General features: G+C 39.0%; 1 protein-coding gene across 1 annotated transcript in view; it reads right to left on the reverse strand.

The window, feature by feature from the left end:
* The window catches only part of SND1 (staphylococcal nuclease and tudor domain containing 1), a 458234-nt gene that overhangs the window by 286524 nt on the left and 156168 nt on the right, over positions 1-15542 (reverse strand). Inside the window, exon 11 of the mRNA XM_012805151.2 lies at positions 495-584. Within this exon, the coding sequence (XP_012660605.1) occupies positions 495-584 (90 nt within the window). The remainder of the gene's footprint in view (positions 1-494; positions 585-15542) is intronic.

Raw genomic sequence — 15542 nt, forward strand, 5'->3', positions numbered from 1 at the left:
CCACCTTAGGTGTATATGGCTGGCGCCTTAGCCGCTTGAGCCACAGGCACCGAGCCATCCCCAGACTTTTAATGAAGGTAACTGGAGAGAACAACAGAGCCAAGTGAATGAAACTCAGGACAATATGCAATTACTGAAACTGGAACTAAGCCTGACTCTGTCATCAGAGTGTTGGCAAACTGTGGGCAGGGTCCCAATTTATTTTTTTTTGCAGGTTTTTGGCCGGGGCTGGGTTTGAACTGGCCACCCTCGGCATATGGGGCTGGCGCCCTACTTCTTGAGCCACAGGCGCCGCCCCAGGGTCCCAATTTAAAACCTTTCCCAAAGGGTAGACTTCCTGACACACAGATATACCTCTCTTCATATCAAAGTTAATTCCACTTGACTTGATGGGAGAGGTTTTTATATCATGTGATATAAAAGGGCCCAGCTTAAAATAATCATCTCCAAAGGATTACCACAACGATTTGCAAATATGTTGTGTCATCACTTACCTTCTTCCCAATAAGCTTTTTTCGAAGAAATTCCCGGGCCTCAAACATGTAGGGAATGTCATACAAGGGACGCAATTTTTTGTTCTTGTCCTAAAAACAAAATACCATATAAGGAATGAAAAAACAAAATAAAAACAAATGAACACTGCCAAAAGCACAAGATACTGGAATGTCTCTGAAATCGGCTATCTCCTAGTATCACAAATATTAAGTGAGTGTGAGACATAGAATAAAAGATTAATGAATATTTGTTTGAAATGCTTTATTAGGACTAGAATTATCTTTTCCACATGGCAGCATCAAAAATAAGAAATGAAATGCCTGTAATTATGTAAACAGGAAACAAATGTTCATCAACAGGCAAACAACTACATAAACTGTGATATAGGATAAGAGCAGCTCACCGTGTATTAGGACTCTTCAAATATTCAGAGATACTCTTTAAATCTCATTCCACTACTCCAAAAGCCTTATTAATGAGCACCTACCAACTACTGGCTCTATACAAAGTATTCCATAAATAAACACATAAATTGATACTCAAAAATCTTGAAACTTAACATAGTAATAAAAGAAATTGTACAGATGTGAAGACGCACCAGAAAGCAGGTTCAATTAAGTGCTAAATTATGTGATACAGAGTAAGGACTAAATGTAAGAGTTCAGGGAAGTGGAACGAAAGAAGTAATCAGGAAATATTTCAATGACAAGGTAAGATTTAATATGAGCTTGAAGGATAGGAAAGAACTAGGAAAATAATTAGAGTTAAAAAAAAAAACAGAACAAGCAGAAGGAGAGGGGAAGAAATAGTATGTCAATAAACAAATACACACAATTACTTTATTATATCATGGCCCCAGACTCCTCCTCCACTTGAAATGAGGTGATGATTCTAAATAATGTCATTTTGAGAAGATGCAGAAGAGTCTAAGATAGAGGTGACATGAGTGGGAAGGGATAGGAATCTGAGAGATATAAGAACGATTTGAAAAAAAAGATTTAATAAGAACTGACAATGAAATAAAAAGAGGGGATAAAAGAGTAAGAATCAATAATGAGTCATAATAACATGCATAGCAAGTCATAGTTTGGGGGGCACAAGGAGGAGTGGAAGGTGTGAATAAAAAACATGTGATCTTGGCTAGACCAAGTGGTATAAATACTTTAATGCCTTTGTCTCACTAGCCTATAAGTTCCAAAACAACAGAGACTCTGCTTTCAACTCTCCAGAACACAGTACCTCCCTTAGAGGGTATATTTAATTACAGCTAAAGTAGCTACAAAGGAAACAGGCAGGATGATACACAAAGATAAAGTATACTGGCTGAACAGAACTGCATGTACAGACTTCCAGATATCTGTTATTTCCAGATAATATTTGGAAAAAGCAAAGAAAAGAAGGAGAAAACCAAGGACTAACTCCTAACCTAGATGTGTACCACACATCGCCCTTCCTCTCTGGTTATCCCCAGGTCAAACCTTAGCCATCTATGACACACCTGACAAAACCAGACACCTCTATGTAATCTACTTTGTACTCAAAGAAGATAAAAATATTTTTTTTCTTAAATAGCGAACTACTATCAATTAAAGAACTTGCATCATTTTAATGGCCCATTTTAACAACCTAAGGTCAGGGCCTTATATAGGTTAAGGGGATCAAAATAGATGTTTCCTTCTAGATGCACACTAAGCCTCAGTGTCCTGAACACATCATATAAACATTTTAATTCATCAATTATTACCAAGAAAATCTTTTATTAGAATGTAGATAGCTCTGTTGGTTGCTAGGAAACTTGAGCTACACATTCCTTATTCAACAAAAACTTCTAGGGCAGGGTGTGGCTCACACCTGTAATCCTAGCACTCTGGGCAGCCAAGGCAAGTAGACTGTCTGAGCTCATAGGTTTGAGAGAAGCCTGAGCCAGGCTCGTCTCTAAAAATAGCCAGGCATTGTGGTGGGTGCCTGTAGTCCCAGCTATTTGGGAGGAGGAGGCAAGAGAATTAATTGAGCCCAAGAGTTTGAGGTTGCTGTGAGCTATGAGGCAACAGCACTCTACCAAAGGCGACAAAGTAAGACTGTCTCAAAACAAAAACAAAAAGTTCCTGATTAAAACATACAATCAAAAAAGGTCACTGTCACCATTATTCCCAGTGTTCTGCTAGGAAGTTAAGGCACCTCCTCTCTGGTGATGTGTGGGAATCGATATACTCGAACAAAAAGAACTGGGATGGCTGAGCTCTGATCAAGGTCCCAGGATGTCATGATAACATGGGATATGACCCAAAACATGATATTCTTAAAGGAACAAAATAATGTCAAGGCTTTCTTATAGAAAATAACAACAAAAATGTGATACACAAAAGTTGCCTGGGGCAGATATATAGGATAATGGATATTTTATAAACATCCTGGAAGCCATCTGAAAAGAGGTCACAATTTTGGGATTTATTTATTTTTAATTTTTTTTTTAAATTTTTGCTTTCAGTTTCTGGTGGCTTTCACTTTATCTTAGTTTGAAGCTTTTTTTTTTTTTTTACTTCTTCCTCCTGTAGTGTTCTCTTGCCCCCCATGTAGCTGGGATCACAAGATCCGGCTGTTTTTGTTGTTGTTGTTGTAGAGACGGGGTCTCACTCTGGCTCACTGTGCCTCGTGGTGGTCTTCCGCTGGTCTCAAACTCGGCTGAGCTCTGGGGATCCACCTGTCTCGCACTCCCACAGCGCTGGGACAATAGGCATGAGCCACCACGCCCGGCCAATTTTGGGATTTATTTAGAAGCCATATATAGTATATAAAGCCATAAAATAGTGGTGACACTTGATACCAGAAGAATGAAGATGCTAGGTGTCAGTTTTGTTTTTTTTTGGTTGTTGTTGTTTTGGGGTTTTTTTTGGAGACAGAGACTAACGTTGTCACTTTTGGTAGAGTGTCGTGGCATCATAGCTCACAGCTCCCTCAAACTCTTGGGCTCAAGTGATCCTCTTGTCTCAGTCTTTCATTTTTAGTAGAGACAGGGTCTCACTCTTGCTCAGGCTGGTCTTAAACTCCTGAGTTCAAGCAGTCCACTTGCCTTGGCCTCCCAGAGTGCTGGGATTATAGACGGGAGCCACCGCACCAGCCAACAAACAGGATTTTTAATAAAGACAAAAATCAATGGTTATCAGAATCAGCCCTCAGGAATAAAGAAGTGCCAGTGTATTCATACTCACCAAGAAAAAGAGTACAATCTATTTACAGAGAGTAGTTGTGTAATTATAAAAGCCTAAGTGAACATTTTCAAAAATGAATTGAACGAAAGAAGACTGGACCTTACATAGCTTCATGATTTGCTACAGAACCAGTACAAACAAGCCTTCAAATGAAGATAATGGGGATGAGGTATTCTAATTAAGAATAATACTCTAAGTAAGAATCCGGCTTTTAAGACACTCCATAGGACTGGGCCAATCCAAAATACCCTCGAAAGAATGAAAGAGAATAAAAAGTGTACCAATAAATGCCCCAATAAAAAAACAGGACAACTTCAGAGTCTGATTATACGTCTCTCATGAAGCTAGGAAAGAAATAATAGCACAAGCAGAAAACAAGATATCACAAGTGAAAACAGAATGAGCTTGTTACTCTAACCCTTCAGAGCTCGTAGGTATTGACATCTGCAAACATCTTACAAGAGAGATATTAGAAGTCCCCAAGAAACCACAAAATAAAAGCAATTCCTCCAAATTACCAGGTACATAAAAGCCTTTGAAATCTCTAAAAGGCAATTGAGGAATGGAATGTAGTCTGAGAAAACAGGACTTTAGCGGAATCTTGCCTGCTTAAAAAGAACTGTCTAGTTTAGATTCTAATTTACATGGAAATTTTTAAAAAACAATAAAAATAGAAAAAAATGCTTGCTTTATCTGGTGGGTGGATAATATACAAACTGCTATGCGTTGTAATCACTATTCATTCTGAGAAATGACACTGCATGTAGGCCCTGCAATGACTCACATTAGAGACAGAAGAGATAACGTCCATCATCTGTACCTCTCACAGGCTTGGGAGGGAGGCCCAATCTCAGCATCTAAGACATGGCTGGCATTTCTACAGGAAGACACTTTGGCTGGTTGTCAAACTGGACAATCTCAGCGATGTTCATTAGGAGGGAATGAAAGGGAGTTCTAATCAAATGTCTATTCTCGACTCTTTTTTAAGCCTAGTTTTACCTACCTAGCCTATTCTTAAAAACTGTACGCATAAAACTTAAGTGACCTTGGCATAGTGCAGGATTTGTTAAACAAGGCCGAACAGATACACAGTATGAAACAAAGATTGATAACTGTGGCTCTGCTAAAATTTAAAAAGTTCTTTACTGAAAAGATATAGTGAAAGGTCAAAGCACAGACTGTTGGTAGGTGTTACATGAAATAGAGATAGAAAAAGTAGAGCAGGAGGAGAAGAAACAGGGGTATATCGTTTTACTAAGATTACATTTTATCAAAGACTCAAAAGAGGTCTGGGATGTCTAGTCATCTGAAGAAAGGCAAAGAGAATAGCCAATGCAAATTAGGAGTATGCCTGGGGAAAAATCCAAAGATACCACTGTGCCTAGAGATCAGGAGGGGGGTGGTAAGAAATGAAGACACAGATCTGACTTAACATTTGAAAGAATAACTTTGGCTTTTATATTGAAAACAGAAACTGCACCAAGAAAAGAGTGGGGCAAGGAAGACAAATTAAAAGATTATGATATAGCAGTAAGCAGGAAATGACCGTAGATTACACCAAGGTGGTAGCAGCTTCAGAAATATTCTGAAAATAGGTGTAAGGTGAAGTGTGAAAGAAAAGGAGGAATGACCTTTATATCTAAGCAAAATGAGGGAAAGAGTGGGATCATAAGATGAGATGGGGACAAGGAGACAAGACTGGAGAGAGTGTAGTAGGATGAAGAGTTTAGCAGTTCAGGACCTGCTAAACTTCAGCTGTTAGATAACCAAACAGAGATGGTGAGTGGGCAGTTGTTTATACAAATGTGGAGTTTGGTTTGCACTGGTGAAATACTCTTAGGAGTTGTAGGCATATATGTGGTACCTTCTAACATTAGAAAGCAACTAATCGGGGCAGCGCCTGTGGCTCAACTGGTATGGTGCTGGCCCCATATACCAAGGGTGGTGAGTTCACCGGTTATACCAAGGGTGGTGAGTTTCACCGGTTTGCACTGGTGAAATACTCTTAGGAGTTGTAGGCATATATGTGGTACCTTCTAACATTAGAAAGCAACTAATCGGGGCAGCGCCCGGCTCAACTGGTATGGTGCTGGCCCCAAATACCAAGGGTGGTGAGTTCAAACCCAGCCCGGGCCAAACTGCAAAAAAGAAAAAAAAAAAAAAAAAAAGCTGGGCGTTGTGGCAGGCGCCTGTAGTCCTAGCTACTTGGGAGGCTGAGGCAGGAGAATTGCCTAAGCCCAGGAGTTGGAGGTTGCTGTGAGCTGTGTGATGCCATGGCACTCTACTGAGGGCGATAAAGTGAGACTCTATTAAAAAAAAAAAATGCAACTAATCTGCAAAAGGAGACTGGAAGGAGCAACTAGGAAGCAGGGCAGGAGGAAACTATCAGAGTTTTTGAGTCTTGGAAGCCAAGAAAGAAAGTGGATTGACAAGGAATAATGATCAACTGTGTCAAATGCCCTAAAATAAGCAAAATGGGAACTAAGATTTGCACTTGGGATCTAGCTAAGTGTTTGTGGGGAGGGGGGCGGCTGTGCTAAGTGTGTTTGTGGTGGGGGGGGAGGCGTCAATAGTTTGGGCAGAGCATTAGAGGTAAGAAGGAAGCAAGCACAGTTGGCCCTTGAACTATATGGGTTGGAACTGTGTGGATCCAGTCACACTCAGATTTCTTTCCTGCCTCTGCCACTTAGTACCTCTTCTGGTCAGTAACAGGCTATGAGCAGTCATGTTTGTGGGGAATCAAAAGATGTATATCAGTGCTCCAATCCCCAGGTTGTTAAGGAGTCAACTGTATATACAGTCCTTTCTTTTTTATTTTGGAGACACAGTTTCATTCTGTCACCCTCTATAGAGTGCCATATCAGCATCATAGCTCACAGCAATCTCAAATTCTTGCGCTCAGGTAATCCTCTTACTTCAGCCCCCCAAGTAGCTGGGATTACAAAGGGCCCACCACAATGCCAAGCTAGTTTTTTTTATTTTTAGTAGAGACAGGCTCTCACTCTTGGTCAAGCTGTTCTCACACTTCTGAGCTTAGGCAATCCATGTGCTCAGCCTCCAAGAGTGCTAGGATAACAGGCCTGAGCCACCATGCCCACCCCCTATATATAGTCCTTTCAAAAATTGTGCTACAAAGAAGTACAAGGAGATTATGTGGATTAACAGATTGACTGGCAGGGGAGGAACAGAGTGAAAAGAAAATTTTTTGGTTTTGATTTCAGGCAATGGTCCAGTGGTGAGCAAATAAATGATAATGTAGAAGACATGTCCATGCCACGGAAAGAATGGCTTTCCATAGAGGCACCTATAGTTCATCATCTGTAGGTATACGGATGTAGATTCTGTTAGATGGATGGATAGATAGATAAACATAGTAGTAAAAAAAAAAAAGAACAATGGAAATTCTCTTTCGATTAATTTGATTTACTTAGTAAATAACTCTAACAAATCAATAATAAACAAAAGAATTGACAAAAGGTATAAACAGGCATTTTACTAAAGTGTTCTAATTAGATGATAAGTATACGAAAAATGTATAATTTTGATAATAATCAGAGAAATATAAACCGAGATGCTACAATACATCATATTGCCAAAAATTTAAAGGTAAGAATGTTGGGACGAGGAATGCCCTTTAACTGAGCCTGGGAATATAAAATGGCTTAATTACTTGGGATTTTTACATGGGGCCATGTGGCACTATTTGGTTAAAGTTGAAGACATGCATACTTCTAACTAGGAAATGCTATTTAAAGATAGGTACATATCCTAGAACATTTTTACCCTGTGCAAGATAAGTATAACAGTGTTCATGTTAACACTAGGTATGGTTAGTCATACAACAGAATACATAACCTGACAAGTGAATAAATTTAGAAAAAGATACAGTAAAACTCCATATAAAAGCACTCTAACTAAAACCAGACATGAACAATAGTGTAATATTCACAGAGCTAAGCAAGCAGCAAAAGTATAATAAACAGGCACAGAAATGAAAAACAAGATTAGTGATGTGGATGGGCAGGGAGAGAAAAAGAAAGGAGGACAGAAATAGGTTTGAGGATAAATACAGAGAAACTTTTAACTGTACCTTTAACATTTAATGTTAAAAAGAAAAAAAGCAATCTAATGCAAATAGAGGATAAAATAAAGGCTAAAAAAGGAACCCAGATGTTTGTTAAATTATTCTATATACTTGGAATTTTTTTTTAAAGCCAAAAATGTTCAGGAGAAAAAAAAGATCTCCAAACCTTGTTTGATCACCTTTTCCTTATTTCTCACAATGTCTAACACTTTCATTCCTCTCTTTAACAGAATAACTATCCATTTCCTAACAAGAAATGCACTAAATTACATTTTGTCCTCAAAAAAATAATTATCTTTCATAGACATATCCTTTTGTGAGGCAGACAGAATAATTTAACTACAAACATGCTATTAAATAAACAGGGTTAACCACAAGTTTGATTTTTACTTTTAAGAGAAGACTCAAACTATAAATATTAATTAATGTAGCCAAGCGGAATTATACTCCATGGTGATCTTAAAACTGTTGAATTAAAATAAGAACTACAGACATGATCAGATTAAAATGAATAAAATTTCAAACAGTAAATAATGGACCAGTCCCAGTTGCCCTGCCACACATGCCATTTTAATAAACAAAGGCTGCAATTTCCATTTCAATTATAGACTTAAATAGGAACATTACCACATGCCCTGGGCATATTTACAATTAAGGACCTTTCAATTCCCTTGGCAGCCAAGAGACAGAATATACAGGGATAGTCATTGTTTTACAGTCCTTAACACATACAGTAGCACATTTTTATAAAAGGTAAGCAGCTGAGGGAAAGTTTAAGATTATAATCATCCTGGCCAATAAAAGATATCTTTTATCTTCCTAAGAGACCTAAAAGGCCATGTCCAGAAGCCTCACATATCCAAATACCTCCTCAGGAGGTGTTTCAAAGAAAAAGAAGTTTTATTTCCCAACCAGCTCTATTTCATTCTCTCCACTCAAAATAACTCTTAATACTCAGAATATATTACAGAGAAATCATCTAGGTAAGTGCCAAATTCACAACAATGCATACATTTAGTATATATTCCAGGGAGCAAAGAAGAAATGATGAACAATAAAAATTTAAATCAAAACACTAAAGCTACTTAAAATTTACAGATGTGGGATTAGAACGGGGTGATTATGCAAGACTAACTTAAGTGCTTCATTGCTGTAAAAGCAATGAAAATTTCTCTATTTTTCTGACAAACCTATTTGATCCCGCTGATCCCATGTTTAAGGATCTATTAGCATGTTTAAAAAGCAGTAGAATTTACAGTGTAATAATAGCTAGCGATAACAACTCTATCAAATAAGCTTAATGCTGACAGCAATCCTACCCAGTAAGGATCAGGATCCCCCTTTTACTTCAAGTTTATTAAAGTTGACATCATTTGCCTGACGTCACATAACTAGTAATGCAAAATCCCAGCTCTCCCAGAGACTCATCACTTGTAGGACAGACACCGTACTCTCTAGGTTTGTTACTGCCAAAGGTAATCACCACCTGTCAGCAGTTGTCAGATTTTAGTATGCTTAAGAATCACCTGAGACTATATATATATATGTGTGTGTGTGTGTGTGTATATATACACACATTTAAATCTAAATATATATTTAAACATATATGTATATATACACACGCGCACACACATATATATACATATATATACAGATATGTATATATGTTGAACATCTGGCCCCATGACTTTTAAATTAATGGCAATAAAAGAAAAGAAAAGTCAGCAGTCTTAAAAAGCCAGAAAACCTTACTGGGAAGCTTAATGAATGCCACAATGATTTAATAGGCTGAGCACAAACCTGTAATTGCTAGCACTTTGGGAAGCCATGGCAAGAGGATTCATTGAGGTCAGGAGTTTGAAACCAGCATGAGCAAAGTAAACCCCATCTCTACGAAAAATGGAAAATTTAGTTGGGCATGTTGGTGTGTGCCCATAGATAGTCCCAGCTACTCAAGAGGCTGAGGCAAGAGGATCACTTGAGCCCATGAGTTTGAGGTTGCAGTGAACTATGGGACACCACTGCACTCTACCTGTGGCAACAAAGCAAGACTCTTGTCTTTAAAAAAAAAAAAAAAAAAAAAAGATTCAATAATAATTAAATAAGTAGGGAGGTTATCAGTAACAACTGAGGAATTCAATATTCTAACTTCTCTAAAGATAAGACAACTGGAAACATTCTAGTAACAGTGGCAAAACAAGATTTCCAAACAGTCTTTAGCTCCAACAACCAGGAAATTAGACATGTGATCTGAGAATTTAAGAAAGCAAACCAGCCTGGCCATGCCAAGGAGAAACAGGAGTAGGCTTATTCTCCTCCTTTCCTGCCTACCTCCAAACAGGCACACACTGGTCTGGAAGGGACCTATACACCAGAAAAGAAGAGGAAGTGGCAATTCCAAGCAATAGTCCTGGTTGCAAATGTCTACTGGGAACTTACCATTAGAAGAGGAGACTCATAGGGAAAGAAGTACTTTTGGCGCCCTTAGCACAGTGGTTACAGTGTCAGCCACATACACCAAGGGTGGCGGGTTTGAACCCAGCCTGGGCCAGCTAAACAACAATGACAACTGCAACAAAAAATAGCCAGGCTTTGTGGCGGGCACCTGTGGGCCCAGCTACTTGGGAGTCTGAGGCAAGAGAATCACTTAGGCCCAAGAATCTGATGTTGCTGTGAGCTGTGATGTCACAGCGCTCTACCGAGGGTGACACAGTAAGACTCTGTCTCAAAAAAAAAAAAAGAGGGAAAGAAGCAAAATGAATATAGGCAACCTCATGTCCTTGAAGACAGTGACCTTTTACCTCCAGTGCACAGCATATGATAATATTGCACAGGAACTTATATATCTCAAAATTAAAGTACTATTTTCAAGACCATCCTGTAAGAAAAAACAAAACAACAACAAAACTGCCGCTGGTGCTGAGACTGCACTTCTGCTCAGTTATGTTAGCCAACTAAGAGCATTTTCAGAAGTACTTGCCATTTACTTGCTCAGATGCAGTAAGAATGGGGGAGGGAACAAGACGGAGAGAACAGAGGTATGAGACGGGCAGTAAGAGAAGCCAAATATCAGGTCTTCCCCCCCTCCCCAAATCCCTGTCAAGACTTTTAAGAATAAAAAGCTTAAAGGCTCTAAGGGCTCCCAAACCATTATCCACACAGCAAGCCATATGTGGTCTGCTCACTTAGCTACAAATACTTCTGCAAAAACAGGAGACAGACTGGAATAAAATGATAATGGAGGCAAAGGCTCACAAGAAGCTATACAACCAGCACAAAGTGGCTCCCAGACCAGAAGAAAACGGAAAATAAAAAAAGACATTACCTTCCCTGCACAGGTATAGCTTCCAACACGTAAATGGGCACAGAAGTTTTTCCCACCCATGAAATGCTTTGGAAATAAAATCTGCTTCAAGGGGGAATGAAGTCTGTGATATCTTTCCTAGAAGAACAGTGAGGCTTCAGCCAGGAAGCCTGGGATAATGAGATAAAGAGAGCATCAGATCCTCGAAGAGAACAAAGCTCAGGTTCAGGACTCCTAAAGTTGGTGATTAAAAGGGTTGTTCTGGACCTTGAAATCAAACATCCTCCAAATATTTCATTGGACCAAATGATGAAGAGTAATGAGCAGCTTGTTGTTTATCTACATAGAAACATGGGCTTCTAACAGTTAATTCTGGCACAAGCAAGCTTCCTCCTGGTTTACCTGCCTTAGTTTCCTCTTAAGAATGAGCAATGTAAGACTCATTTGGCCTTATATATGACTTTGTAGTGAAAGTCAAGCCAAATTATCTAAACACTTTGTAAAAAATCAGAAAATGGAAAAATATACAGTAAGTTGACTACCTAAGAGACTATAACAAACTGGTCAACATATGGAGGTGGTCAACATAAGAAACTAGGTCTACTGTACTGATATGTGCATGCATATCCTGGTATGTATGTACCACAGATACCATAATGTGTGCCCAGTCTATGAAAATTAGGTCGAGTGGCTCAGCGCCTATGGCTCAAGTGGCTAAGGTGCCAGCCACATACACCTAAGGTGGCCTGTTCAAATCCAGCCCAGGCCTGCCAAACAACAATGATGGCTGCAACCAAAAAATAGCCAGGTGTTGTGGCGGGCGCCTGTAGTCCCAGCTACTTGGGAGGCTGAGGCAGGAGACTTGCTTGAGCCCACGAGTTGGAGGTTGCTGTGAGCTGTGATGCCACAGCACTCTACCCAGGGAGATAGCTTGAGGCTTAGTCTCAAAGAAAAAGAAAAGAAAAGAAAATTAGGTCAAGTTAATGGTAGTCAATGCAGGGAGATGGTCAACTATGGAGGTTTTACTGTATTAGGACAAAGGGTTAACTACTTTAGGACAAATTAAGGCAACTCTGAAGTTCACACTAAAGGAACACTTCACCAAATAACTCCATGGGAAAACCAATTCTGCACTTTTACTGTTACCAAGAAGCAAAGCTACTTAGCTGAGTTAAGTTTCACAACAACTAATATGAATGTTAACAAGAGCTAAAATGTCAAGAGACAGAAAAAAGAGATAAGCCAAAGTTACAACACTAATCACTTTCTGCCTTGTATTACTATAATTTAATTACTTCATACAGGTCTTATCTTCTCTCCCAGACTACATGAGGGAAGATCTATGAGAGAAGAAAAAAGATATTCATGGTACCTAGTAAATACCCAGCACAGTGCCACATTCCTAGTAAATGCTAACATACTGAAGAGAATAAAGGGAGAATACAAAAAGGTCTATCACAAAGATTTTTAACAACTCAAACTTACCTCTTGTAATTATGGGAATAAAAAAACTAGTAATCTCCTAGTGAATTAAAAAAGGGGGACAATATCACTACAGCTTCATACCGTTGTTAGCAAATTCACTGAAAGAATGTCAGTTACATTGCACAGGTTAGATGCAAAGTATTCTACAATCTTGTGGTTACTATTACTAAATATGATTCTATGCTATACACAAACAAATCCATTAATGAATAAAGGTTATAAAGACTAGAAATCTTGACTGGGTGTGGTGACTCACATTGTAATTCTAGCACTCTGGGAGGCTAAGGCAGGTGAATTGCTTGAGCTCAGGAGTTCAAGACCAGCCTGAGCAAGAGGGAGACCCTGACTTCATCAAAAAAAGAGAAAGAACTAGCCTGGTGGTGTCCATGGCAGGCAACTGTAGTCCCAGCTACTCGGGAGGCTGAGGCAAGAGGATTGCTTGAGCCTAAGAATTTGAGGTTGCTGTTAGCTATGATGATGTCACAACACTCTACCCAGGGCCACATAGTCAGTCTCTGTCCCCTCCCACCCCCCAAAAAGCAATACTCCAAGCAGTCTGTGTGTAATGTTAGAGAAAATTCATACTTACATAATCCAAATAATCAGAAAGGTCTCTTTTTATGTGGTTAAGACTAAGACTTTAAAGCAATTTTCTGTTCTCTCTATAACTAATTTGAATGAATTCTCTTACTTACAGACTTTGCAAAAACACACCCTCAATCTATCATTAGCAAGTATTTAGCAGAAATCCTAACAGAACACATATAATACCTTCTGAGTTCAAGTAAAGATGAACTATATACTAAAAATATCTCAAGTATGATAGGATAGTTCAACGCTGAAGTAAACATGATATTAAGGGGTAATTTCCTAACAGAATCAAAAAAACTAGCTTTCTCTAAAAATACACTCATGAATTTGAGCCAGGGCAATTGATGTTGCAGTATATTTGGGGGTTAAAATGGAAGAAAAGAAGGAAAGGGTAGTGACAGATAGTAGAGCCGTGTTTTCGAGAAAGACAGATCCGTAGCAACACTAATAGGCGTGAAGTTTTGCTGAATTAAAAGTACAATTCACATGCTGTTTAAATAAGCAAATAGAGCTGAAAAAGAAATAAAATTTAACTAGTGTCTCTGCAGAAGAGCCTCTTTCCACTTAGCTAATAGATCTGATGAGCAATCAGAAACGTGAGTCAATGTTAAAAGAGGAAATTCCTTCATTGCAATGGACATTTTAAAAAAATCTACAAATACGAAACCAGAATTTTAAAGCAGTAGGGAAAAGGGAGTGAAGAGAAAGAACTACTCAAAGACAAAAGCAGGCCTGGAGGTTTGGGAGGTAATGAATACCAGTGTGGTAAACGGCAGCAACAGGGACCAGTTTATCACAACTGGCTCTGCCCTTCTGGCAATACTTTTCCTTTTCACTGGAAGCTCATAATTAACCAGTTGGCCCCAAATCATGTTTTCTAGTAATGGAGAAATCTTCTCTCACATTTCTTACTGTTCATACCCAGGCTAAAAATGGAGAGCCAATGCCCTCCATAGAGACAACCCCGTTACTTTAAGCACAGGCTCCAGGCCAGATGAACCCCATCCAGCACAGTGATTTGCCACCAGCCCGCCCACAGTTCTAAAAAGGGGGAAAGGAGCAAGAGGAAAAGAATATAAATCTCTGACAATAGGAAACCAATTTTCTCTGTAACAGACAACAGGAATGGGTGAGACCATTCAGAGGATAATATCATTTTGCTAGAGAAATGCTTCTTTGTGAATGTTTTCCTTTCTTCACCATATTAAAACACAACAATTATTATGTTTCAGGAAGAAACTTTAATAATAATTAAAGTTTCTTCCTGAAAGAACACAGAAGGGAAAATGATGCTGGATATGACACCATTATTTAACTGGTGCCAGTGGAATCTTCAATTGAGCCAGATTTCCAGTCAAATTTGTGCAATAAATTGCCGTGCAGTTCAAAAAACAAGACTGAATTATGTAAGTGCATGGCAGAAAGGTCTCCCTTTAGATACCGGGTTTCTGCTTTGCCAGTTGCATCCCTCCAAGGTCTAAATCAGGCTACCAGGTCTAGTGCCATATATCTTATTCACCAAATTCAAAGTACTCTCAGCCTGTGTGTAAATATTTAATAAAATGAGGCCTGTACCTTTTCAGGACAGGTATTAGTCTAACCATATAGAATGAAGATGACTTTCTTTTACCGTACAGTCTCCTTGACATCAATCAGAAAGCTCCAACATTTATCACCCACTACTACCATGGAGAAATATGGGCAAATGAACTTAAAAGAACTATGAACAACACAGACAGCTGGATTCAGCCTTCAGCTGATCTGGCAATTTCATTATACATACACATAATATTCCTTACCCTGCTGCATAAATGGATCTTAACAAGCCCAAAGCCAGTGGAGGTGTTGGCTGGGAACAAGGCTTTCCCCTTTGCCCAGTCTGAAATAAACATATGCAGGCATTTGTTGGGGTTCTTTTCTCCCCACTGTTTGAACCTAGTGAACAAACAGGCAAGTAACAAACGTGCAAAGAACGGTCAGGTGAGGGTAGACGCTGGGAGGACGAGAATAGAGAGCTGCTCACTCTGCAACCATGGTTATCATGTTGACTGTGTGAGGAATGACACAGGACATGAGATTGGTGCCTTGATCTGTGAGAGTACAGTTTTACCTCTTGCTTTATGTAATGTCACCCTGAATTCTCTTGTTCTTCTAGCCATAAAAGGAACTGAAATGGTGCCTATTTAACAATATTTTTATGACAATCCTATCACCACTGTGTTGTGACAACCAAATCCTCCCTGACTTTCCTATTACTGGCCTCCCAACTTAATTCCCTTAGCACAAAGGGAAGGGTGGACTCTTCTCTAAATTTCTATACTTTATTAAAAAGCAAAATAAATACCATTAACTTTCCGAGTGCCTGCTTTATGCT

This window comes from Otolemur garnettii, unplaced genomic scaffold (assembly GCF_000181295.1).
Source record: "Otolemur garnettii isolate 467f Iridium unplaced genomic scaffold, OtoGar3 scaffold00037, whole genome shotgun sequence".
Lineage (NCBI taxonomy): Eukaryota > Metazoa > Chordata > Mammalia > Primates > Galagidae > Otolemur > Otolemur garnettii.